General features: G+C 43.3%; 8 protein-coding genes across 13 annotated transcripts; 3 read left to right on the top strand and 5 right to left on the bottom strand.

The window, feature by feature from the left end:
• The first annotated feature begins 1631 nt into the window (after positions 1 to 1631).
• On the top strand, positions 1632 to 3104 carry rdgBbeta (cytoplasmic phosphatidylinositol transfer protein 1). The gene is given in 3 exon segments (XM_065305924.1): positions 1632 to 1802; positions 1855 to 2113; positions 2116 to 3104. Coding segments are annotated over 3 exon segments (894 nt in total). The 5' UTR covers positions 1632 to 1751; the 3' UTR covers positions 2700 to 3104.
• Positions 3105 to 3177: 73 nt separating this feature from the next.
• Rrp1 (Recombination repair protein 1) lies at positions 3178 to 5119 on the top strand. Of its 2 annotated transcripts, XM_065305912.1 has the most exons (3): positions 3178 to 3268; positions 3551 to 3600; positions 4016 to 5119. In XM_065305912.1, the coding sequence occupies exons 2-3, from the start codon at positions 3568 to 3570 to the stop codon at positions 4949 to 4951; spliced, it is 969 nt and encodes a 322-aa protein (XP_065161984.1). In that variant the 5' UTR covers positions 3178 to 3268; positions 3551 to 3567; the 3' UTR covers positions 4952 to 5119. The 2 variants fall into 2 exon arrangements, with proteins under 2 accessions (XP_065161984.1, XP_065161979.1); XM_065305907.1 differs by lacking the exon at positions 3178 to 3268 and having other exon boundaries at positions 3400 to 3600.
• On the bottom strand, positions 5120 to 6245 carry LOC135794598 (SAGA-associated factor 11 homolog). Of its 2 annotated transcripts, none has more exons than XM_065305941.1 (3): positions 5895 to 6245; positions 5329 to 5832; positions 5120 to 5260 (listed from the first exon to the last, which is right to left on the bottom strand). In XM_065305941.1, exons 2-3 carry the CDS (start codon positions 5814 to 5816, stop codon positions 5170 to 5172), a joined length of 579 nt encoding a protein of 192 aa, XP_065162013.1. In that variant the 5' UTR covers positions 5817 to 5832; positions 5895 to 6245; the 3' UTR covers positions 5120 to 5169. The 2 variants fall into 2 exon arrangements, with proteins under 2 accessions (XP_065162013.1, XP_065162007.1); XM_065305935.1 differs by having other exon boundaries at positions 5329 to 5829.
• A 101-nt stretch (positions 6246 to 6346) lies between these two features.
• On the top strand, positions 6347 to 7567 carry LOC135794615 (PEST proteolytic signal-containing nuclear protein-like). 2 transcript variants are annotated; one of them, XM_065305953.1, is made up of 4 exons: positions 6347 to 6526; positions 6817 to 7072; positions 7132 to 7249; positions 7400 to 7567. In XM_065305953.1, exons 1-4 carry the CDS (start codon positions 6484 to 6486, stop codon positions 7496 to 7498), a joined length of 516 nt encoding a protein of 171 aa, XP_065162025.1. In that variant the 5' UTR covers positions 6347 to 6483; the 3' UTR covers positions 7499 to 7567. The 2 variants fall into 2 exon arrangements, with proteins under 2 accessions (XP_065162025.1, XP_065162032.1); XM_065305960.1 differs by having other exon boundaries at positions 6375 to 6526; positions 6807 to 7072.
• Positions 7568 to 8307: 740 nt separating this feature from the next.
• Positions 8308 to 9065, bottom strand: RpS26 (ribosomal protein S26). Its single transcript, XM_065305972.1, has 3 exons — positions 9002 to 9065; positions 8595 to 8772; positions 8308 to 8525 (listed from the first exon to the last, which is right to left on the bottom strand). The coding sequence occupies exons 1-3, from the start codon at positions 9002 to 9004 to the stop codon at positions 8353 to 8355; spliced, it is 354 nt and encodes a 117-aa protein (XP_065162044.1). The 5' UTR covers positions 9005 to 9065; the 3' UTR covers positions 8308 to 8352.
• Positions 9066 to 9401: 336 nt separating this feature from the next.
• LOC135794536 (uncharacterized) lies at positions 9402 to 13508 on the bottom strand. The gene is made up of 4 exons (XM_065305848.1): positions 12066 to 13508; positions 11608 to 12001; positions 10943 to 11541; positions 9402 to 10882 (listed from the first exon to the last, which is right to left on the bottom strand). The coding sequence occupies exons 1-4, from the start codon at positions 13043 to 13045 to the stop codon at positions 10822 to 10824; spliced, it is 2034 nt and encodes a 677-aa protein (XP_065161920.1). The 5' UTR covers positions 13046 to 13508; the 3' UTR covers positions 9402 to 10821.
• A 176-nt stretch (positions 13509 to 13684) lies between these two features.
• Positions 13685 to 19636, bottom strand: qtc (GRIP domain-containing protein quick-to-court). Of its 3 annotated transcripts, XM_065305878.1 has the most exons (8): positions 19302 to 19636; positions 18153 to 18436; positions 15917 to 16570; positions 15641 to 15858; positions 15405 to 15579; positions 15242 to 15343; positions 14962 to 15069; positions 13685 to 14742 (listed from the first exon to the last, which is right to left on the bottom strand). In XM_065305878.1, the coding sequence occupies exons 2-8, from the start codon at positions 18420 to 18422 to the stop codon at positions 14548 to 14550; spliced, it is 1722 nt and encodes a 573-aa protein (XP_065161950.1). In that variant the 5' UTR covers positions 18423 to 18436; positions 19302 to 19636; the 3' UTR covers positions 13685 to 14547. The 3 variants fall into 3 exon arrangements, with proteins under 3 accessions (XP_065161950.1, XP_065161959.1, XP_065161968.1); XM_065305887.1 differs by lacking the exon at positions 14962 to 15069; XM_065305896.1 differs by lacking the exons at positions 18153 to 18436; positions 19302 to 19636 and adding an exon at positions 17889 to 18086.
• Positions 19637 to 19846: 210 nt separating this feature from the next.
• On the bottom strand, positions 19847 to 23118 carry LOC135792102 (clavesin-2-like). Its single transcript, XM_065302724.1, has 2 exons — positions 22483 to 23118; positions 19847 to 21036 (listed from the first exon to the last, which is right to left on the bottom strand). Exon 2 carries the CDS (start codon positions 21032 to 21034, stop codon positions 20195 to 20197), a length of 840 nt encoding a protein of 279 aa, XP_065158796.1. The 5' UTR covers positions 21035 to 21036; positions 22483 to 23118; the 3' UTR covers positions 19847 to 20194.
• Positions 23119 to 24196: the final 1078 nt, after the last annotated feature.

Below are 24196 nucleotides of genomic sequence, written 5' to 3'. Positions count from 1 at the left end.
TTCGTCGCTATTTTTAAGTTTCACTCGAACTCGAGCTGATGCCGATGGTTGATGCGCCGCAGGCTGGTCCGAGCACGATATGTCACATTTTATCACGACATCATTCATGCTTGAAAAAATCCAGAAATTCTCAAACTAGACAACAAGTAGTCATAATCTATTAAAAAACCATCATTTTTACTACATACTGGTAACATATACAAATAAAAATAGGTATTAATTTGTTTTCTTTTTGACAAAAAAAAGAAAAGTTGTTGAAAATTTTTGCAAGATTTGTAATTGATGGTTTCGGCAACGTGTTGAACAAGATGGGAACATGACACTTAACTTGACATGTCTCAACACCGGCAGCAAGTACCCAAAGAGATAAACAGGACGACACAGTGTGTCAACAGCTCCGCAACGATCCCCCGAGGACCCCAATGGAAATGTTTACAAATATTTCCTTTAAACAAACAAACCGGCAGTCGCCCTAAGAGCTATTTTCTGTCGCTTGCCGCGGCGCGCACTTTTTGCGACTTAATTGTCGATTTTTGCAAAAGCGAATATCTTTAGATGTCTCCGCGCAGGATAAACAGCCGGCTAAGAATAACCACCGGTGGGAGCAGACCGTAAACGACGAAGAAGGCGCGAGGCATTGTCTGCAATGTCTGCAAGATGCCAGATTAAAGAAGTCGCGCCACTTCGGAACGCTTTAAATACATTGAGACATTCCGGCAGGTCGAGTACACGTCCACGAACGCCGCGCGTGATTTATTGTTCTCGCTGGCACACCGAATTTATTCCGAATCGTGAATTGATCCTCCGTCGAAGATGATCACTTTGGGGAAACATTCACCGCGGCGCGCATTTGTTGATCTAAGCACCGCACTAATCTATTTTAATCGGGCAGATAGTGGAAAATAAACAGAAAATCACGTTCGAAGGCACAGATGTTTTGTTATCGCGTGCTTATTTTGATCAGACTTAAGCCCGAATCAAACGGGCGTCGGGCGTCCATTTCCAAAAATAAACAACGCGCGAAGAAGATGTATTCCAGCAACAATAAACATGCGCATTCTTTGATTTTTTCCAGCGCGCGACTGGAATTGTCTTGGATTTAAATGTGTCGACGGGCGCGAGCAGAGCCGTTTTTGGCAGCGGATAAAAGTCGCTTTAATGAAGTACTAAAAACTTAATCACGACATTCGTAAACTTTCCTCTACACACTAGGGAAAGAAGAAGAAATAAAAAAAAAACACACACCCACAGAATTTCGTGCGTTTCCCCCGCGTTTAAATCGATTGTAGTCGCAGATCTTTAGCCGAGTGTGTAATCTGTCATATTATGGGTTTGCGCGGTGGCTGAAAATAGCTGAAAGTCTTCTCCCCTCGCCTTGATAATTAATGCGCGCTTGTAAATACGAAAATAAATACGTCGCGAGGCATTAGTCGAAGCGTAAATCTTCCCATCCCCTGCTATTCAGCGTAGCGTTTAGAGAACAAACGCTTTTCTCCTAGAGTAATCAATGTCACCGTTCAATAAACTTGTAGATTCAGTAAACATTGAATTACTGTAAACATTAGATTACATTATTACAATTTGCGCTCAATTCGGACATTGCAGCGCCATCTAGTGGTGATTTCATCAACTAATCAGATTCCTGCTGTCTGCAGGAATTCCATATTAACCTCTACAATGTAAATGTAAATGTTAAACTCTACATTAAACATTAAATTCCAAATAATCACGTCGGTGTTTTCGCTGCAACAATGGTCCTGACGAAGGAATACCGGATATGCATGCCAATCAGCGTTCAAGAGGTACGTGCGCTTTTAAAATATCCACTGCCATTGATTAATTATTATGATTTAGTATCATGTTGGTCAACTGTACATGATTGCAAGACACAGCAAAGAACAGTCTGGTGGTGGTGAGGGCGTCGAGGTGGTTGAGAACCGGCAATGCGAGGATCCCGAGCACGGCTGCGGCGTTTACACCGAGAAGCGTATTCATCTCTCCACGCGTCTTCCCTACTGGGTGCAGAGTCTCCTGCCCAAAGTGTTTTACATCACAGAGAAGGCCTGGAACTACTACCCATTCACCATCACTGAGTACAATTGCTCATTCCTGCCGCGTTTTCCATCTCAATCAAAACCTGTTATGAAAACAACAGCGGCAGCTCAGAAAACGCGCTCAAACTGAGTCAAGCTGAGGCTGCGAATCGAATTGTTGAACATATTGATATTGCTTATGATGAAGTCAGTCCCAAGCATTATAAAGAAGAGGAAGACCCACGTTTCTTTCAGAGTAGCAAGACACACCGTGGGCCGTTGGTAGAGGGTTGGCGTACAACACATCAACCGATCATGTGTTCCTATAAATTGGTAAGCGCGTATTTTGAAGTGTGGGGTCTGCAGACCAGAGTCGAAGAGTTTATTCACTCTTGTATCAAAGAGGTGCTCCTTGTGGGGCATAGGCAAGCATTTGCATGGATTGACGACTGGATCGACATGTCCTATCCAGATGTACGCAAATATGAAATGCGTGTGCAAGCCGAGACTAATTCTTTGGTACAAACCGGAGGAGATCCAGAAAAGTGCGCGGATGCTGCCCAGGAGGATACTGCTGCTAGCGGGGACGCAGAGACAAGGTCTGAGCCCAGGTCGGAACCACGCACACCGCTGGAAGGCTACTTTTCCGGCTGGTTTAGTTCCTAGGATTGTAGACGTCGATGCAGAACCGCCTGAAGCGTACAAATCGTCGAATATTAACTACGAATAGCGGAGGACGAATTTGCAGGTCGTGCACATGTACTTAACCCAAAGAATTGTTTGTATAGAGTTTAATTTATGTGCTGGGGATGACATATTAGGCTGGATAGATGTATGTGTCATGATAACACTTTGATTTGCACACCGGGAGAGAAAGCTTTAAGTTTTAGTTGAATATCCAAACCTCTGACCATGCCATATCTTATAATATCTTGTATAATGACATTGAACATGATAGAATTGGTAATTCTCACAAAACTGGTTGGTTTTTGTGTTTTATTTGCCACCGGATGATTGAAATTTATTGTTTTAATGCAAGATTGTATTTTGAATAAATGTCACTTGCTGCAATACTTGAAATTTCAGTTTAAAAATTTTAAAAAAAGAAGCTTTCTGAAATCTCCACCAGAGACGCTTTGTAAAAACAACTGAAAGAACAACAATAAACATCCGGTCTATTTCTTTACACAATTCAGAGGTGTGCGGTTCGATCTGCTCGTATTTTCTTGTTTCTGGTAAGAATATTGCTGTTTTTACTCGTTGTTTTACTAAATATTAAGAATTATTCGATGTTGCTTTGATTGTAATCGCTTTGGATTGATTATACAGGTTTTTTCTTGATAATTCATCATAAAGCAATATTTTTATTGACAAATCTAGACATCCATTGTCAATTGGTCAAGTGATGGCGCATTGTATGCGACGAGTCTTTAACCTTAATTTTTACACGGTTGAATCTGTGCTTCACCGGCGTTTTTATAACAAACCAAGGGTTTATAATCTCTTTAAAATTCCAGTTTCTAGCCTAACGAAGATGTCTGACCATGAAGAAGCTGCGCCCAACAAAGTAAGTAGTTTATTTTATGTTTCTTCCAACATTTCACTCCTGACTACCTAATTTTTTTTTATATTGTAAATCCTAGTCTCCTAACTTCCGAATTCTGATGAATATCTGCGTCAGACCCGGCCGCAAACCTAGCGGCATAAATCCTTACATTAGAACTCCTGCCACTGCTACTTCCCCTGCACATGCTGGCTCCGAAACTGATAGTTCCGCAGGAGACGCGGAATCTCCTCACGCATCTGCTAGTGAATCAGAAAGCGAATCCCTACACGCTTCCTCTACATCCACAGTCTCCCTTGGCTGCAGCCCAAGTTTCCCCAATACTCCAACTCGTCGCAGCTCTGCAACTCCAAGCCCCGCACGATCCTTCACCAGCTACACATCATCATCAGGTAGTGATATGTCATTGTGTTCACAGCGACGCAGGAGGGCTTCACCTGCATCCAGCTCGAGCAGGAGCAAGAGCCGTAGATACCAAACAACCTCAGACTCTTACTCTGAGTCAGAGACCTCTGACTCCTCACAGGATGAGCCTCTTGCCAAAATAAAACATTACGACCCCGCAAATGTCGAGTTCAACATTGTCTCATGGAACGTAGCTGGATTACGAGCGTGCGCCAATAAAGGCGGGCTGGATAATCTCCTAGAACTAAAACCAGACATGATTTGTTTACAAGAGGTCAAATGCACGCCGGAGCAATTACCCGCGCAGGTTCTCGCCATCAAAGAAAAGGGATACAAGTTGTATCAGACTGAATCACCAGTGAAAGGGCATGCTGGTTGTGTTGTACTCACCAAGATTACACCGTTTCAAGTTACAACCACCTTTGAAGATGATGAGGTGATTTTCAATGGGCGTGTAATCCACGTGGAGTTTTATAAATTCCACGTGTTATGCGTGTATGTGCAGAATTCCGGGAGGAAACTTGTCACTCTCGGTAAAAGAATGGAATTCGATAAAATATTTTCTAAATATGTGAAGGCATTGGACAGAGCCAAGCCGGTTATCATCGCGGGTGACATGAATGTCGCTCACATGGAGATAGATCTGACAAATCCGAAGAAAAACGCAAATAATGCCGGGTTTACTCCCGAGGAGCGCGATGGAATGACTGCACTGTTGAAAACGGGATTCATTGACTCATACAGGCATCTTTATCCTTCTCTAAGGGAGAAATATACTTTCTGGTCGTATTTCTCGAATAGTCGCGCCAGAAACATTGGCTGGCGACTGGATTATTTCATCATATCAAAAAGGTTTATAATTTACATGCTTGATAGTTTAATTCTGCCTGAGTATAAAGGCAGTGATCATTGCCCTATCATGTTAAAAATGCAGATTGTTCCCTGCTAAACTCAGAATCTCACTAAAAACTCATTTTTCTACTTTTTGTCACTCATTTTACGTTTTGTACCGTTTGTTTTGTTAGATTTAAAGTTTCTTTGTACTCTTTGATTGTTATATTATTGCTGATTGTCTTTGGGACTAATAAATATTGATTTTTTTAAATATTGCGCAAAATACGTGAAAATGCGTAAATTTATTCGGTTAAACAATAGATTTAATTAAACTTAGTCGCGATTTTCGTTTCCTCTGGAGCCTCGGGAAGGATTTCTTCTGCGTCCGCCAATACCCATGCATTGTTCTAGATGAGCTGCGTATCTGTATAATTTTAAATGTGTTTAATTACTTACACTAATTTATTTTTATTTTTGTTGTTTTGATGTTACCGTTGCAAAGCCAGAACTCTGTCACAATTGGGACATGTGCAGGTTGTTGGCATGAGAATATCATTACCAAAAATATCCTCTTCAGGAGGATCTCCACGTTCCAAGGAAACTTCGCGATTTATGGGCTGATCACGCTCAGCGGGCTGATCTCCTTCAGGTGTGGGCGTCCCGGTGCGTTCCGGCGTTGTTTCCCCTTCTGAGCTGTCCTCCACGTACGCAGCTTCTATTGATGCTTGCTTATGCGCTGCAAAAATAATCCCCAATGTCATTTCATCGATCTGATCATGTATAAACTTGCGCAGGATTTCTGGATCGATATTCTTCAAAAAATCCATGTCGGTGTCCTCCTCGTTCAAATACTTCTGCCATTCTTCGGGGGAGATATTCTTATATGGTTCTATTGGTAATTCATCATCCGCATCGCTATCGTAGGGATCAAAATAGAAGTACTTCTTTTTGCCCTGCTCGTCTCCACTTGCGTCTGCCATTTTATTTTTCTTTCTTCTTGTGAAAATCAAGCGCGTAAAGTTATACAAGTAAAACGAGGGATTTTAACCTTTACTTACCTTTTCAGCGAGGTTTCCCAGCAAAATCGATGGTGTAGATGCGTAGAACACTTCCAGAAACTAAATCAGGTGTTAATTAATCGAAATCTTTGGTTTTATTAAGCACAATACGATTTTTTAACAGAGTTTTAGCTCTGGTTGGCTCTGGTCAAATTCAAAGTAGTTGCGTTTAAAATAACATCGGTTTGAAGATGTCGCTGCAATCGCTTGTCTGCCTTCCTGCAGCACGGTTGAAGTGTGCGCGCGCAACATCTCAGCAGGACACAAATTAATATTTCTCACAATTTATTTACGAGTTTAATATGATTCTTTTACGTTTTTATAACTAAATTATATTGTTATAATATTTTTCTATGATCTACAGTCTTTATTTTCATATATTTAGATCAAATTAATGCGAATTTATTGAATAAATGCGGACCTGATAGTTCTGCGTCATTCGTAGTGTTACAGTGAGTACACTAAGTACATACCTATGCAGTTCTTTTCCTACGCGTTATTTTTAGCATGAAATCGATCGATTAATGGGAACTGCATCAAAGTGTACAACAAAAGACGGCTACAAATCACAATTAAGAGTCCAGGAAGCATGAGCAGACGCAGCACGGACGATTACAAACGCCACAAGCCTGGTAAAATGCACATTTTGCAATCACTTCGACATAACCTCTCTGCATCCCCTCACGTTCTTCACTTTGTTTTGTTATTTGTTATTCGTATTTGTTTAATAGTTTATTATTACTCGTTTACTTATGTTTTGTCACTTTTGTCAACTTTGTAAATCAGTTTAGACTTGTTCGCTCTGAAACAATTGAATCTCTGAATGTTTGAGTTTTGGGATCGTTGCAGTCGCATGCATTTTTAGTCGATCACAGCTTTGTCGCAAATTAAAGTTTTGCTTAAATTTGTCAGTGTTTGTCAGGCTTTGTGCGCGAGCGATCTCGTTCGCGCTCCCCGCGCGGTGATGACCGCCCCATGGAGAACATTGGCCTGGCCGCCAAGAACCGCTTGAAGAGCATGGGTATTCAGATGAAGCTGAACAGCCAACGGCCGATTAATGCCGCCTCCACGGTCGCACGGCCAAAGATCTCAGTTGCAACCGCGTTTAATCAGGACAGCGATGATGAACCGGAGGAAATGCCGCCGGAAGCAAAGATGCGCATGCGCAACATCGGCAGGTAAATGAAGTATTACTTGAAAAAGCGTAGAAAATTTACTAAAATTTATGTTTTAATAGAGATACGCCAACGTCATCAGGGCCAAACTCGTTCGGGAAGACAAAGCACGGTTTCTCGGACGCAAAGAAAGTCTTCGAGAAGAATTTGCGTGAAGCGATGGAGAACGGTTTACAGAAAGTAAGAAAAACTTCTAATCAATAACCGATCGTGCGGAGCGTTTTTTTCTTTCGTTGTACAGTTATTCTATTCGAGCGATCAACTTCCTAAACTCATTTTTTTTAAATGTTTTGTTGCACTCCAGCGATTTCTAAAACTGTATTCTTACAGAAACACACTCGCGGTGCTTCCAGCGAGAAGACCGTGCTCACGGACACAAATCTTAAAGAATCAGGGTATATTGCCGAGCTGGTAAACGATACACAATAATGTTAGTTTACGAAATGATAATTAATTTAGCTGGTTAAGAAATAAATGATGATTTTGTTGTCGGCATCATTTCTCCTCGTAAGTTTCGGTAGATGCGGTAAGTAATGACAATCTATGCGTGTCAAGTCAGCAATAACTGTAAAACAATTATAAGCTTAACATTACAATAATTATCCATGTTATTCCTGCATTTGTGAATTATTTTTATGAATTTTTTGTTCTAATGCATGATATTCCATCAAATATGTCATAATTTTGCTAAAACAATCAAAAAGTCATTAAATAATGCATGAGAAGTTAAAAATACCGTAAATAATGATTGAAGATGAAGAAATTAAGTGTTTTTATATGATGCATGTTGTAAATATTGTCAAAATTGTCAAAACTAGTTTAAAGTTGTCATTTAGTGTTTTTTGTTTTAGTTTAGTTTTGGTGTAATGTGCAGTAACCTTAGGCAACCTTGAATACTCCTCTTCTTAGGCCGCCTGCGCAAGACCGCAGATCAGTCCTTTGCAGTTGTGCAGTGACGTGATAAAGAGTGCAAATTTCTTCAAGTGTAATTAATCCATTCGAGAGTTGCTGCAGACAATCGATCCACGTAAAAGTAAGTTGTAATTTTATTATGCGCCCTTCAAACTATTGCAACAAACATTTATGCGGTTGCAATTTGAAAATTTACGCCTACTATGAGAAATTCAAAATCGGTTTACATTTCTAACCTCCAATATGGCGCCGGCGGTTGAGTCTAAATGGCGGGGGATTGCAAAACTAAATTGACATCTAGGTGATACATTGAAAAAGACTAGAAATATTTTTTTCAAATTTTATTATTAATAATCATCTGAAACTCGCGTTTACTTCCTCTGCGCGTTGCCACCGGCACGGTTGGTGTCCCGGCCTGGGAAGTTCCTCTGAGGTGGAGTTCTCTTCCTCCTGTCTTCCTTGCTCCTGTTGCGGACAACCTTACTGTGGATGGCGCATGATACACAGTAGTGGAGCTTCGCGTAGAGCTTGGGCAGAACAAATTCTAAACAAACAAAGAATACAATTAATTACGGTGTTTTTTTTTTGTTTTGAGAGTTTAGGTTGTACTTACGTGGGTACACCGATGCTTCGGTGATATCTCTGACGGCGGCCGCCTCCACAATGTTGCGGATGACGAACTTCTTGATCGCCTTATCCTTGGGCACGCAGCGAGCGCAATTGGTGCAGCGCACGGGCTTCACATGCCCGCGGCCGTGTTTCGCACGTCCTCCATTACGCCTCTTGCAAGTCTGCAAAAGAATCGAAAGCGTTAACGTGTTTCACTGCACAGCACCACATGCCTGCACACGGGTATAGGTTAACCCATATAGTCACACTCCACAAACGCGATAAATTCACAGTTGTGTGTTGAAATCGATCACAATTCGCGCGTAGTTGTTGATATTGTTGTTTTAAAACAATTTCGAGTGTTTGCCACTGTTTGGATGGGATTATTCACGGAGCAAACGCTCTGCTTACCATTTTGTGTTGTTGCTGGTAGACTCCAACGGAAATAAAGAGCCTGTCAGTGCAGCCATCGCGCCCAGCAAGCCTTGACAGGAAGTTGGGGGGCGTGACATCAGCGCCGCCTGGATTTTCAGCGCTAAAAATTCAAATGTGCGGCAATGAATTGAAAAAGCGTGACAATGAAGTCGTTTTGCTTCATTTCGCTTGGTTTTTTTCGTCCACTGCTTCCGATTCAACGCTTTTTTTCTTTAATTATGCGTAGAAAACTTGCGGTTTGGTAAAGTTCGTGAAATTGTGAAAGTGATCTTCGCGGATATAAATAGTAGCGATCCGCAGATCAGCAAATCAGTATCAACTGAACAAGATCACAACACAATATTCCACTAAAGTTAAAAATGAAGCTCCAAGTAAGTGAAGTTTGTCATTGATTTTATTCCTTACTGGTTTTAATATACACGTGTTTCTCTGGTTCTCTGGGCGATAATAGTTAATATTCATTTAAATCTATACAAAATTAGGCTTTCCTCCTATTCAACACAAGAAACAAACATCGATAAACTATAAAACACAACGGTGAAACAACTCAATAGAGAATCTAATGGTAAAACTTAAAAATCCCGATAGATTTTCATCCTGTTTGTGGTTTGCGCACTGGTTTGCGGACTCCCGAGAAGCAGAAAGCACGAGCCCGTCGAGCAGGAGGCGGACGACTCGCTGGTGCGCGCCCAGCGTCAAGCCGGAGGCGGCGATCATCACGACGCTGTTGATTTTGGCGCCCACACCGGGGATCACGGCGCATTCGGCTGGTATGCCGATTTTCCTGTGCATTCGCACTAAAACATCTTCATTTCTTTTCTTTTAAATCATCTATCATCTTAATTATCTCAACTTTTCGTTTCTGCTTTCTTCTCTTTAACTCAACGCGTTCTCTCTCCGCTTCAAAAAATAAATTTGTTATACATTGTTATACATGACTAGTCTCATTTGTGTTTACGTCCCCTGTTTTGCCCACAAAACATAAAACAAAAACCGAAATCGCTTGATTCTATACATTAAGTTCATTTAAGATTGAAGTACGCAATTGATCACAATTCGGTAATGAAGTAAACCGCCAATAACTCAACAAATGCAGTACAATTATTTGGTTATTTGTCGTTAAGGCTAATTTACAGATATGTATACATTTTGAGTGTACAGTTACTTAATATGCTTGCATTTAGTGTCTATCGTACATGTAAAGCTTGTTCCTTGATCCATCCATCAATACACATGTATCTGAGAGTGTGTGTGAAGAAGACGCCGATCTCTGCTCGGACAACAACCGAAAGAGTATGCCGAATTATTTCTATGCCGCTCCGGTACATCTTTATACATTATACAGAAATATATATTTTTTTTGTTCTGACTTTTTTATATTGTACACTGAACAATCACCTTGGTTGCATAGCTCTCGAATAGCCGCGGAGTAACAGATTCATTAGACATTTTAATAGTTATCAACGTTCATTACAATTAGTATAACCATAGAATAAGACAATGGTTTAACCTAGAATAAACTATGGTATAGCTAGTGCGTTAACTTCTCTTCTCTTCTCGTTTTTTGCATTTAATAATAGGTAAATGCGTATTCTTTGGCATTGGTTTTTTTTTGTGAAATGGAAGTTGCACATCTCGAAAAAATCTCGTCCGCGATAAAGTCGCTTGTATAAATTGAATCTAATATATGAGCAGCGCATTGTGTTTACAATTCACGTCAACGCATAAGTGGTAACTTGAGATTATGGACTTCTTACTGAAATTTACAATTATTGACATTTATTTACGTCTAATACTTACGGTTTCCAACCCATTATCACTTTTCGGAACGGCACAAAAATTCCATGGTTTGGTTCACTTGAAAAATATAAAAAAGTTTAAAATAATCATCAATAAAAGATGATTTTTGGAACTTACCATTGGAAATACCTCCTGTTATTGTAAGTCCCATCAGAGTGTCCATCGGGTGTGCATAGTTGCACGCCAACAAACTGCTCCGATTGAGAGAGCAGATGCCCGACGTAGCGGACGCGTCCGCCTCGAACACGTCCCTCGGGTGAGATAACTTTGACCCAGTAGTCCAGACGAAGGTCTCGTGGTAGACGCGGTAAGAACGGCTGCCATCCGGATGGTGGTACGTTGTCCCTACCGGGTTCCGGCGCCGAGGCACGCCTCATTCCGGTCTTGGGCGTGCTGTAATAAGATGCGTCCTTACCGCTGGTTATGCAATCGATGGACCGTCGCAGGTATTGCTCCGCCTCGTCGACGAGACTGTCGGTGGAGTCTCCGCTGTCGTTGGTGGCTCCCCAGTCGCTGCGGAGTTCCGGGAGGGAACCGTTGGCGAAACGAACGCGGGATGTTGTGGTACGGATGAGGGTCTTACGCGAAGGTGAGACGGGGGCTGAGCAACGACGTGATTGCCCTGGAGCTGGGGGGCTCAGGGGCAGGAGACTGGAGTAACGCGATTGGGAATGACGACAGCTCGGAGAGGTGGAGCTCCAGACTTCATTTTGTGACTGTGGAAGTCCAAGGGATAAAAAATCGTTTCCCAGTTTTTTTTTCTTAAAAAAAAGAATACTTACATATCCTGGAGAGTACAAGTCAGTGGTCTTCAGAAACTGACCATATTGTAACGGGCAGGTCTTCAGGTTGGTCGGACAGAGGTGGTCTGCAGAGCGTGATAGCTCTGGCACCATGCTCGTGAACCCAATATCCGAGAGCAGGATACGACGTGCTTCGACGGTTTTATCATTGGGACGTAGTCGTGACCCTGGCATGGGGAACTTTGATGGTAGCGTCATGAAGTTCTCGCCCATTTTGACCTTCAGGGCGAGGCTGGACTCCGACCTCCAAGAGCTGTTTGCTGGGAGGGCGGAGATCTCTGTCTGGGCACCGGATTCTTTTCGCACTGCGTTTGAGAATGCCAAAAGTGGTCGGCATTTCGGACGTGATGGATTCATCCCGCGTAGTGCTTCCCTGTTATTTGAAAAGTCAATATGTCATCATATTGCTATACCAACAGGAAATTGTTTTTACTTACCTATGACTCATAGGCCTGTATTGTAATGGATTGGGGCAGGTATTCCTCCTGCCCATATTCCCATATTCCACATCATGGATACCCACTTTGGACATATCCGTCTCCAGGTATCGAATCCGCTCATCAAATCGATCAAAACTCTCGTCTTTCTCCATACTCTTATTCTCAAAACTAGAATCTTGAAATGAGGAGTAGAAACTCTTCAAACTCTTCATCTCTTCATGGTTGATGGAATTGTCTGATTTGGAATTGTAGATCTGCGAATTTTCACGTGTGAAATCAAAAGTCTGACTTTGAAAATTCGTATTCTCCTGATTTTCATTCTCAAAATTGTCGTTGAACACATCGTCCTCCAGTTCTCGATCGGAGATATCCGCTGATAGATTCTGGTCAAAGTCGGAGTGTTTCCTCATAGCTGAGGGCACAAACAACCCATCTGCTTGGCCCGCATTGCCTCCGGAGCCTCCTTCTATCGAAATGAGAGGTTCCTTCAGACTTGTCTCCTTGGTATCTTCATTGGTGAAGATCAACTCAATATTGTCGACTTCCTGATCAATGAGGTCAGTGCTGGGAGAGTGTTGTAGAACTGCATTGGATGTGTGCTTCTCCTCACCGTTCTGCGCATCATCTTCTTCTTCCTCTTTGTTAGCAACCGTCTCATCCATGTCTCTTCTATTATGCGTAATATCTAAATTTATATTCACAGCAATCTTCTTGTTCTTGTATGTTATTGTTTTGTTGAACTCAGTGGCATGTTGTGTCCGTGTTTCTTCTTTGGGCGCTTCGACAATCTGCTGCCTGAGGAGATGATTCTCAATACTGAGTGTCGCAACCGCACTTTCGAGGTTTTCCAACGGCCAGGACTTATCTCGCAGCTCTAGAATCTCATTGCGACTCTCTTCTAATGCGCCGCGCAGTGATACAACGGTTTGATGTAGTGTCTTGATCGCATCTACGTAGTGCCCACCAGCGTTGTCCATCTTATTCGCGGACCATCCATCCTGCAGTGCGCACGTCAATCGATAATTAGCTACGGCGATAAATATGCATGCGGATTGCGAATGTCGATGCGAATTCGAATCAATAAGTTTGTTTTTAACAATCCCCGGGAAGAGGAGATGAGCGGCGACGTCGAGAGCTTTCGTGGAATGAGTGATAAAGCGCGTACGTCGTGGGTCGAGATGCGCGCGACTATGGTGCGTCGGCCCGCACACACTAAACTGACCGTGCTTTCTTACTACATTCTCGTCAAACGCGATTCGCGTCTTCACTAATACATAATGTGACTGGAAGTTCCGTGCGCGAGCTATCGAATTAACACGCGATTAGCGAGTGAGGAACGGTAAAGATTAAACACCTGCCTGGCGACGACCAGGAGCAGGTTGTCGCGGCGGAAAGGGTCGAACAGAAGTGCGCTGCAACCTGCAGCCGACTGTATGTAGGTAGCATGTTCATCGGTGGTGCTTCTGCGCAGCTGGCGCCGCGCAGTCCATCATCGATGTGATTACAAACAAAACATGTTACGTGCGCCGACACACAACACAGGTACCGAAGAGAGATGGAAGGAGGAGGAGGAGTGGGTAGAAATCGGATGAAATTGGATTCCGAATTCAATCAAATACATCATAAGTCATCTATTTATCCAATATCCAATACAACAGATAAACGTAGGTTGATAATATTTGCAACATAACAAAACGTGTGTCCTAATAATTAAAAAAAATCATATAACAGATATTCTCGTGCGTCGTAATTGAGTAATGCATGTGTATAGCAAGAAATTCGTTTCAACTTGCATCAATTCATTGAATTTTCAGTCCATATTGCACGATTCCGACCCAAGTCTTACATCAAAATATGTTACAAAAAGGATTTCCTTGCGGGTTTGCGAAATACTTACGAACTAATCACGAATAAACGCTAATTATACTTCGAATACTCGAATCAAAAGTAGTCCAACAGTTACACAACAATCATGTGAAAGTGGTGCTTCACATGTTTCGCTTAGAATACGCCTAGTTAAGTACGACAATAAATAGAATTCTCTATCTGCTTCCTAGTGTTCAGTTGAATAATAAGTAATTCACGTTTATTGTTTTCTCGCCATTGTACGCACCTGTGAAGCAAAATCAACTATGAAAATATTTCGATTTTACACTTTGTTCTCACTGTTCGGACAGATTTGCAAGGCCTTTATCACGTTATCCTACTCCTGAACTTATCGCTAACATCTTAATTAAACGGTAATAGTGTAGCGTATGCGTTAGTAAAACTTGCACGTGGACTTAACGCGTAAATGACTATTTTGACTCAGTTTCTTTGATTTTGCTAGGCGCTGGCCGAGACCGGCCGCCAATCACAATTGTTCAACAATATAGTATAAATAATGGACAACATTAGTTAATAATACATAATTCCGAGCGGCGACAATCAAAAATTGACGCCAGTCTCATGATGCATTGAATTCCGCCTAAGATTTGCACTAAGTTGTGCGCGCCTTTTCTATATTCGCGATCTCGCTGGGCGTGAAGCCGAGGATGCTCTGGATGGCGCGCAGGTGACCCTGGCTGTTCTCCTTGTCGGTCAGGAAGTAGTAGATGGCCGACTTGAGGAACTGCAGCGTGATCTCCGGATCAATCTTCTTATGCTTCGCCTCCATTACTTGCTTGTACATCGCCTGCAAAAATCAATCCCATCAAAATAAACAACCTTTGCATTTTTGAGGGTAAAAAACTAGAAAAAAATCTTCAAATTCAAACAAATCCAGTAAAATTTACAAGCGGGTGCGGCTATAAACACAAAGAAAACCAAAATGAAGAACGGTGAAGAAATCACGTGCGAAAAGTGTTCTCTATGTAAGTGTCTACTTAAGGAGGATACGGATGCGACACATTACCTTCCTGGCACCTAACACCCATAAAGTCACAGCCTCTTTTGCACTGAGCAGTGGTTTCAAGCTGTTAGATGGCGAGCAAGATGACACGGTAGGCGCGTAATCAATGTCCTACAAAACGGTCATTAGTCACACATGGGATGTCTCGGACGGTCGAGGAGATAACAACACACACAAGATCGGTTAATTCGAAAGCAATCACACGCAGTACTCGTTGTTATAAGTGTGTGTGAGCACGTCACACCGTGACAATTGGTAGCAGTTGGGTGGGGGGGATACTTACGCGTATGTTCTCGAGCTCCGCCTGGGTCACCTGCAACTGCTGGAGCAGTTCCGGGACAGATATTCGGGATGGTGCTTGATTCACCACGGCCAAGTCCATTACCTGGGGAGTATGTTGTTCATCAGATTGTGGTATTAAGGTAAACTGGGAGGGGAGGACGTACCTTGTTTTCGTGGTCTAGTCTTTCTGCTTCTTTGCCTTGGGCGTAGACCTGCAGGTAGGACTTCTTGTGCTTTTCTTCTTGCTCTTCGAGTTTCTTCAGGGCTTCCTCGAGCTGTACCTCCAACTCGTGGATTCGCTCTTTGGCATTTTCGAATTCGGGCACAATTTCCCAATATCTGAAAAAATAGCAACAGTTTTGAAAAAATCCAGAAATATGAAGAATCTGGTATGCCTTACTTCTTATTAATTTCGGCGATTCGTTGCAATAGTTCATCCACCTTATCGTTGTGTTTCTGACGCGCCTCCTGGCTCTCCGTCTCATGAGCCTTGACCAGATTCTGGATCCGCTTTTCATATTCAGACATCAGCTCCTGATGCTCACACTCCAAATCACGGAGCAACATGTTGGCAACAGTTGCCTTATCGACCATCTCATTCTTTGTCTTCTTGAAAGGCTATGTAATATAATTCCTATTAGTTTTTTTTAAATTTTATTCTGGAGGTGACACTTACCGATCCATTAAACTCATCACACAACATTGAGTCCTTGGAATGCACTGATGAATTCGTATAGTCGTCATAATGACCCGAATCCGTGTAGGAACTGGTCATCTCACTATTGGTAGCTGGGTTACCATCAGGTGTATCAGTTCCCAACTCATCCAGCTGGTTCTCTTTGACGGTGATAGCATCACTGGAGTTGGATCGCTCCTCAGGTGAACTCAGCGCTGCTTTGTACAACCGTAGCTCTACCACCTCCTTGGTGAGCTTCACAATATCGCTATCACGACTATCCAGATCCCTCTGCGCCTGTTGCAGCAGCGTCTTCAACCGACGCACCTGTCTCTGCGCACGTTGCGTAGGTGTAAGATAATCCTCCCCCGTCTGTCCTGCATGCTGACTGCAGTGAAAAACATACTTCATACTACGACCCGAGAAGGTGGTACCATTCCTCGCCACAGACGCATGGTCACAGCTGGAGGACGCCATGCTTATTCCACTGATTCCGCTGGTGATGCTCTCCGCATCCCAGTCGGTAGCACGTGACCGTTGTTGGGAACGAGCGTATTCCGAAGGCGATGTGGGTGGAGTGCGCGGTGAGGACATCGCGCTCGTCGCCTGCGGAAGCGCCAAGCGCGACGATGTCGTGTTGCTCAGATTGAGACTCTGTAAAGGTACCACACAACTTCAACGTCGAAATTAATCTAGAAACGTTTAGATTTTGATGGTGTGGAACAAGCGGTGTGACCTTCACGTCGAGGCACCTCCACCACGACCACAATTATGATTGATTCTGCCTCCTGGGATTGACATGCGTTGACCCGCTACCTGTACACGCGCAATTCTGATCGCATGCTCGACGTAATTCTTGCTGGTGAGACAAAAACATCTTGCGGCGTCGATGTCCATGTCGGACATGGTATGTGCGCCGCCTTAATGCTCGTATGATTGCTTTAATAACAATAATGTGTTTTTTCGTGTTACCGGGCTCTTCTCGCGCACGGATAATTTAAATTACATCTTGTGGTTAGATTTGTCTAGCTTCCATCATTCCTAGCTATATTTTTAACTGTTTTCCACGCTGGTATTCCACGAAATTTGTTTACAAACGCCGGAACGCGTACTTTTACTTCATCCATCCACTACATATTATGATCGTAATTTCGTTTACGTGGACTCAAGGCCGCACTATCGACTTTTCACGTTGTTTTTTTTTGTTTGTCATTTTGCCAGGTATGCTTATCATGTCTTATTTCGTGCTATCTACCTACGGCATAATTCGTTTTGTTTACGCCTGCATTGTCATGTCATACCACTTCATTATTCATTACCATCACGATATCAGTAATTTAGCAAATTGCAAAATTGTGTAATTATGAATTAGCAAATGGGGAACTTTCTTCTGCACTCATTTCACGCAGAAACTAGCGGAAAATATTAATTAATCGCGGTTTTAATTGAATTTGTAGTTAATTTCTGCATTTATCTACGGCATTTTACGCTGATTTATTAAACTATAAATAGATATCCAATTAGATTAATAGCATGATGGAGTGTATTAATCTAATAATGAACATTTAACCGTTTCCGGGAGGTTAGTTACTTGCGGACGTGGAAAAAACGAGCACAGATTGAAGTTTTTGTTCGCTGGAGAAAGCCGGAAACTAGTTTCGCTGCGAATTTCTTGTGTTACGTAAAGCGAGCAATTAAAAATCTTCGACGCCGATCGAAAAATCGAGTTTTACTGACCTATTTAACGAGAAAACGCAGTCGATAACTGAGTCAGGTGATGCGCTCACATGTCAGCCACGTATGAATATACAGGAAGTGCAACTAATCAAAATAAACAAAAGTTACAAGCGTTTCCTATTGTTGCGGTACTTTGAAAATTAATAACGAAAGCAAAAACTTGTGTTTTGTGACAGGTTTCACTGTTATATACGCCGTACCTTAACCTTTGACATACAGGGCTTTTCATCCTTACCATTTGCGTCCCCTGCTATCAATAAATTTCCCGAATGCGTGTTGATGTGATATGTTGACAGCAAGTTTGTACAAAAGCACCACTTCCGTGTATTAAACAATAAAAAAATTTGTATCGTGAAGCGATCGTGGCACGTTGCAGCCGAGTGCATAACTGATCGCCGCTGATCGATCGATCCTTGTTTGCGTGGTATGAGCGCAGGACGTGCAGGAAGGGCGCCCTCGCAAGGGTGGAAATTTTCGTGAACATTTGAGCACTACTTACCAGGCTGCGTGTGCGATGCGAGAGGCCGTTAGGGGCGTGCGCCCCCATCGGCGCGGCGTTCCTCCTCGCGCCCGTCGTGGTGCCGCCGTCGTCGGCCCGCTCCGGCCGCGTACTGCCCGGCGCCGCCGCCGTAAACGAGTGCTGCCGCCGCAGCGCCACCTCTCGCCCCGCATCGGTGCGATCTCCCTTGACGCGCACACTCCACGAACGGCGCAGCATCAGTGGCGATGCCACCGGTATGCGCGATGTTGTGCTTTTCGCCTCCGCCATTTTTCGCCAACACCCTGTAAAAACACTCGTACAGTTAGCGTACGTAATTGCAGTTGTCGTCGTGATTGTTATGCTCGTAATTTCGTTCTTGGATTTCTGCTGTTGTTGCGTTGCCACGCGATGAACTCGAAACGCACGCGGCCGCAACCGAGCGCAGCCGCGCGTGAATTTCGTTGGGGATCGCGTTGTTTTTACAACTTTTTCGTTCCCAGAGTACGAACGGATTTTCTGAATCGATGTTTATTCCACACGCGGTGGAGATTGCGCGCCCACGCGATTTGCTCGCGAACAAACACCACCGACGCGCATGCTGATTGGGAATCATTGATTCACGACCAATTCGACAATATTATCGATTTTTCCTTGATTAAACTCATTGTCCAAACGGCGGACGCTAAGTCATTTCATCTCGCTTCAAGATGAAGGAATTGTGCTTTAATCGTATTGTTTGCGGCGATGGGAACAATCTGCATCTACTTGCAATAAAATGTGTTCCAGTTATTTTTACATTAAGCGACGGTATTTTTATGTTGTGTTATGCTTAACTTGACTTTAATTCGCGCGATTTGGCTGCAATTGTGTGGCCAAAAACAAAGAATACGCGTGATATTTTTAGAAAGGCAAGAACTATTTTCAAACACGTTTATGATTTCGGCAATTCACATTGCACAACCGCTACCGGCGTGTACAACAACTTCTCGCCGCATGTAAATGTCAAAACAGCATGCAATTCCATGAAGTAAACAACGGAAATTATTTTTGCATGCATTAGTAAACACTGATATTTGTGCTTTATTTTTTATAAATTTATAAATGACTTTATAATTATTCCAATGGAATGTGTGCTATTTAAATATCCAACGACTTTCTATACATTACCTTTTCGTTTGATGGAATGGATTAGTTTTCCGAATTGTACATTCTGAGTTCACATATTCACACGCATAAAATACTTCACGGGCATGTCAAGATAATTTTTCTTATCTCGAATCGACGTTTACTTTCCCTTTGATTTACTTTAGAAGTACGCGAATGTCCTAGAAAACGCGTATAACTTCATGTTGCTTAAATCGACAGGCAAAAAAGTTTTCCGAGGAGTTGAGAAAGTCCGCGTGGCACCGTGTTGCACTCGCGACTGATTGTTTGCACGCGTCGATTACGTCCACCAGGTCTGTGTGCCCCACGGCGACTTAAGTCGCTTCGAGCGCGCGCTGCTACTACGTGGATTCACGCTATGCGCGCGCTTGTGACGCAACGGCGAGAAACCGCTGATGCGATCGCGCACTCACAACGCAAAGCCGGCTTATTTTCAGTGTAGTTACGTAGACTAACTGTATTCATACGAGTTATTTCGGTTGCCTATAGTTGAGCAACACAATGCTCAACGTGGGCGGAGCGAAGTGGTAAATTGCGTTAATTAAAAGTTTGTTGGTCACTTATTTGTATGATTTATTGTCACCGTAAGGCAGTCATTGAAGACTCATTGTGTAACAGGTAAAATACACATATCAAAAGCAGTCTACACGTAGGTAAATTTCAATACAAAATACTCGATGCGTATTTACATTTAATAATAATTTCGCAACCAGAATCAGTTCGTTATTAAATAACTCCCATCCTAAAACTAATTAATAATACTATCCAAATGCAGAAATTTCGCAGTATTTTCATCACAGAGCACGTTCGCAACGAATCGCCTTCGTCGTTAAAAGCAATATTGAAGTATGAAATGAGATTAGATAGTGATGCGCGCGATGTGGTGAGTCACGTGATTAGGTGCCCATCTTCGGCTGTATGCTCTTGATCCACACCTCTGGATTGTAGGTGGCGAGATCACCTCCCAGTTCAGTTGGTAGGATGTCCTTCGGCAGGTAATCATGAAGGGTGCTCAGATTGTTCCCATGCACATAAATCCTTTCCTTGATTTTATCCTTGAGGAAGGGTTTGATGACGGTGAGCGCTGCATCCACATACCATGGCTGACCAATGAAATGCACGCCTTTGAAACGCGCCGGGAAGCAGTCCTGCAACCCTTCGATCATTAGCTTCAGCATCGAGGGTTTGAGATTCGCGGTTTGACGCAGGGAGAACTCCGTCCAGTCCACAACCACTACCAATCCATTTGCTTGGTTTTGGACATCAGCGATGAGTAATTCCAGAGCTACTAGAAGTGCTCGGTAGACACTTGCTAGACCATAGCTACAGTCCCAATTGGTGGCGTAGAGGATAAGCACGGTACGACCTCGACGATCTCGTGCACCCAGGACTCCAGGGAGGACATTTTCAAAGGCTTTGCGTACATCAGGCGCGCTGGGTACCAGGTCCGCGAAAAGACTAGGGTTGCGTTGACGGTACCAGTAGCAGTTCTGCATCAGAAGGTAAGCATCAGGGACATTGAAATTGCGTGCGTAGAGAAAACGCAACAGGGTGGCATCATCCTGCTGCATGTTGGTCTTCAATTGTTCATCGGTACCATGTTGAATGAAACTCCGCAGATCTTCAACGGATCTTGCTTTATCCACTTTGGGCTTCCTCAGGTCCCCAATGGAAAGAATGTGGACATCATGTGAAATCATGCTGGTTTTCCAGTCGAACTCCAGGTATTCCGCCATTGCTAAAACAGAAAGATCATCTGTTTCACGGTTTCTTTCAAACGGTTGATGCACATCTGCATATTGTAACAATAAACGATAATTGAACAGTAGCTGAAGTCACCGAAGCATCAAGAGTAACATCAGGACAGTGAACAAATAGCAGTAATTAACTGGTGAAGCCGTTAACTCGGGTCGCCTTTGACGAACATTTGTAATGCGATGCTCAAATGTTTTCGGAAATATTATAATAATGTATGCAAAGCGCGTATTTTCTAAACATTCTCGCTTACAGCGATAAACTTCATTGTTATCGGTAAATATTCACCGTATATTTTTTTTGTGTTGAAACATGATTTCATTTGTTATTAAAAGTGCGAACCAGTGGCGTAGCAGTGGATTATCAGGGTGGGAAAGGGCCTAAAAGACCAGTTTATTAATATTATTATTAAAAATATTTTTATCCGGGTTTTATCCGGAGGAAGGGGTTTTTGATGATAGTGTTACGCCATTGGTGCTTTTTTGAACCGGTGCGTAATGGCGTCGCTGTTACGTCATCGGACATGCAGCACTCGTGCGCGTAATTAAATTTAAAAAATGAATACGCCATTGTTGGCCGCGATTGATTACAATTCGTCACGAGCTGTTCCTCCGGCGCACGTCTCGTCCGGCACCGGATTGAAATCGAACAATGCCTATTTATTGGCGGCCGGCTCGTATGCGCGCATATCAAATTCATCCGTCTACTTTGTTTACTTTCGGCTGTGCAGGACGACGCGAACAATGCGCGGTAGCAACGCACGAACAATACACGCACGTACGGCGGCCGGCGTCTGGTTTAATGAGCGCGCGCGCTCATACGCTCCGATAAAAATGTTTTTGATTATTCGATTGTTTGCGCGCCGAGTGCAGACTGCGCCTGCAACCAACTCGCCGGAAATATATTCAATATTATTACGGACACTCCAAGCGCATTTTATCATTAATATTACTAATTATAGTTCCTTATCAGATGCAGCGGCCTCATTTGCATTCGTTCAACCCGATCCCGACAATAACACATCGACAATTTCCGAATACATGGTACTGTGGTATTTTTACGGTTGTTTTGAAGACAGTCGCGTTAACAGTGTCTGGATTCAGTGCAAACAATAAACATTCTGTCGGTAATACGTATGTGTATTCATTAAACATTCGGCGATGGATTAAACACGGATGTGCGAATCAAAGAGCAAGGCCGGCGTCAGCACCTGCCTCAAATAATAAATTTCGGTTTAATTAGGCTTTAATTACGTAATTATCAAGCGATTGTAGACGAAGAAGACAGGCGGCGTGCATGAAAAATTAACGACTGGACTAATTAATTGATAATTGTCACTGCTTACATGCATGAGGTACAAATTAGCGAAGACATACAGAGTGTTTGGATTTTCGTGGCCGAAAATGAATATTATTCGAGTATAACTAACCTGTGATGTGCGAAATGTGTGTGTCTAAGTTCGCCGGCGACGGTTTGTCGAAATTGTTAGCGCACGAAGCCGACCAAATCGATAATTTGCGGCGTCACTAGCAGTTTTCCGCGGAACGCAACCGGTGTGCTAATTAAGCCGCCGCAGCTCGACGATAGCGGCGAGCATTCGATTGGTTCCGGTGGCTCAACGTGATGAAATGTTCCGTTGCAGTATCACTGTTGATCCGGGGCGGCCGGCGAAAATATTCCCCGTCTTTGCAGCAGCGCTGACAATTATTTCAAATATGCAAACACACTTGTTTGTTGAGTTGTTGCGTGTGACTCAATGGTGGGTGCAACGCGACAATAAATCGATATTTGCACAATTACTAATCCAGTTTTAGTCGACGTGGGCCGCGCACGGACGACGCTTCAAATGCAGAGCATTGTGGCGATGATTTCGCTGCAGCAGCAGGTCTTATTGGATATGTCGCCGCTGCCCGCCAGCGTCATTGAACTAAAATGTGTATAGAAAATAAAAAAAAAAACGCCGCCGAAACGAACGCGAAGCCGCGGAGTGTTGTGCGCGTCGAACGAATGGCCTCGCGGTTGAGTCTGGCAGCCTTCAGCGCCGCAACTCCTCGCGAGCTGTTTACCTGCAGCACTGCGGGCCCTCCTGCTACCTCTACCACCACCTCGGCCCCAGTTTACCATCGCCAGTACCGGACTATTGCGCCTACACATGAATTATTTCAAGTGTTTTTTTGAATCCACGACAAAAAAAATGCGTATTTTTTCCGATAGATGGCGTGGGTACCCATTAGGGACCATTTTTTATTGATGGTACCCTAAATTTATCAAAAAAAAAATTAAATCCTGCCCTGGTTACCTTGGAACTCACTTCACCTTTTGCGCCACGATGACTCATTACCGGCTGGGCGGACGTTACCATGGACGTAGCGGCATCCATGGCGATATCGGCATATGGACACCTCGTTTCCATTTCACCTGCGCGTATAGCGGTGCTTTGCATGCTGGACAACTTTCCTGCCGCTTGCAGCCGTCGCTGCTCAGAGGCATCCAAATCCGAATCACGCACGAAAACAATAACGCATCTCGGTGCGCCGCTTTGCAGCGCCTTCATATTTGGAGCAGATCTACTGCATTTGCATTGAATTACGGATCTGTTACGCCAGTTTGGCTACAGACTAAACGCATCATCTGCAAGCGGAAATTCGCGCAATTCGACTTAACTCACGGCTTAACTCCGCGGAAACAATGTGCATATTAATGCGTTGCTGCATTGTGCTGGATTCACCCGGAAATTCCCGGTAAATTTGATCATCCTTGCGCCCGGCTTGCGAAATATGCGAGGCTTAACTTTCAAAAAATCGTATTCACGCGATTTTCGCCGTCGTCGGTCGTTGTTGTTGTGTTGTAGGCTGTTTTTTTTTTTTCGCGTTGCAGACGCAATTATCCAGTAATTTTATTGCATCACAAACGTGCCAGGCATCGCTTACATAATGTAACCACTCGTGTTTTGTGCGTACCGCACTAATTGCGAGTTTGCCGATCACAAAGGGAAAGCAATAAAAACTTTTTTGCGCACCGAAAACCACAAAACTGTGCATTGAGTTGCCTATAGCAAATATCGAATCGAAAAATATGAAATTCTCCGTTCTAAGCTGCTTGTTTACGGACTGGACAAAGGTTGTTATTGTTCAGGATTTATT

The sequence above is a fragment of the Atheta coriaria genome, unplaced genomic scaffold (assembly GCF_025399875.1).
Source record: "Atheta coriaria isolate IRGN ID8LTWV9N9 unplaced genomic scaffold, Caltech_Dcor_3.1 hic_scaffold_1_pilon, whole genome shotgun sequence".
Lineage (NCBI taxonomy): Eukaryota > Metazoa > Arthropoda > Insecta > Coleoptera > Staphylinidae > Dalotia > Dalotia coriaria.
This window is presented reverse-complemented; position numbering and strand designations above follow the sequence as displayed.

What these genes read in the sequence shown, in the direction of transcription:
- Rrp1 (XM_065305907.1), top strand. Translation starts at nt 3,439, where the DNA reads ATGGCGCATTGTATGCGACGAGTCTTTAACCTTAATTTTTACACGGTT. An exon ending in AAGAAGCTGCGCCCAACAAA is followed by an intron (nt 3,601 to 4,015) that starts GTAAGTAGTTTA and finishes TTGTGTTCACAG; the next exon opens with CGACGCAGGAGGGCTTCACC.
- LOC135794598 (XM_065305941.1), bottom strand. Translation starts at nt 5,816, where the DNA reads ATGGCAGACGCAAGTGGAGACGAGCAGGGCAAAAAGAAGTACTTCTAT. An exon ending in AGAGTTCTGGCTTTGCAACG is followed by an intron (nt 5,261 to 5,328) that starts GTAACATCAAAA and finishes AAAATTATACAG; the next exon opens with ATACGCAGCTCATCTAGAAC.
- LOC135794615 (XM_065305953.1), top strand. Translation starts at nt 6,484, where the DNA reads ATGAGCAGACGCAGCACGGACGATTACAAACGCCACAAGCCTG. An exon ending in TTACAAACGCCACAAGCCTG is followed by an intron (nt 6,527 to 6,816) that starts GTAAAATGCACA and finishes AGTGTTTGTCAG; the next exon opens with GCTTTGTGCGCGAGCGATCT. An exon ending in CGCATGCGCAACATCGGCAG is followed by an intron (nt 7,073 to 7,131) that starts GTAAATGAAGTA and finishes ATGTTTTAATAG; the next exon opens with AGATACGCCAACGTCATCAG.
- RpS26 (XM_065305972.1), bottom strand. An exon ending in CGAAGCATCGGTGTACCCAC is followed by an intron (nt 8,526 to 8,594) that starts GTAAGTACAACC and finishes TTGTTTGTTTAG; the next exon opens with AATTTGTTCTGCCCAAGCTC.
- LOC135794536 (XM_065305848.1), bottom strand. Translation starts at nt 13,045, where the DNA reads ATGGACAACGCTGGTGGGCACTACGTAGATGCGATCAAGACACTACAT. An exon ending in TACAGGCCTATGAGTCATAG is followed by an intron (nt 12,002 to 12,065) that starts GTAAGTAAAAAC and finishes TTCAAATAACAG; the next exon opens with GGAAGCACTACGCGGGATGA. An exon ending in AACAGGAGGTATTTCCAATG is followed by an intron (nt 10,883 to 10,942) that starts GTAAGTTCCAAA and finishes ATATTTTTCAAG; the next exon opens with TGAACCAAACCATGGAATTT.
- qtc (XM_065305878.1), bottom strand. Translation starts at nt 18,422, where the DNA reads ATGGCGGAGGCGAAAAGCACAACATCGCGCATACCGGTGGCATCGCCA. An exon ending in GTGATGAGTTTAATGGATCG is followed by an intron (nt 15,859 to 15,916) that starts GTAAGTGTCACC and finishes TATATTACATAG; the next exon opens with CCTTTCAAGAAGACAAAGAA. An exon ending in CGGAGCTCGAGAACATACGC is followed by an intron (nt 15,070 to 15,241) that starts GTAAGTATCCCC and finishes ACCGTTTTGTAG; the next exon opens with GACATTGATTACGCGCCTAC.
- LOC135792102 (XM_065302724.1), bottom strand. Translation starts at nt 21,034, where the DNA reads ATGGCGGAATACCTGGAGTTCGACTGGAAAACCAGCATGATTTCACAT.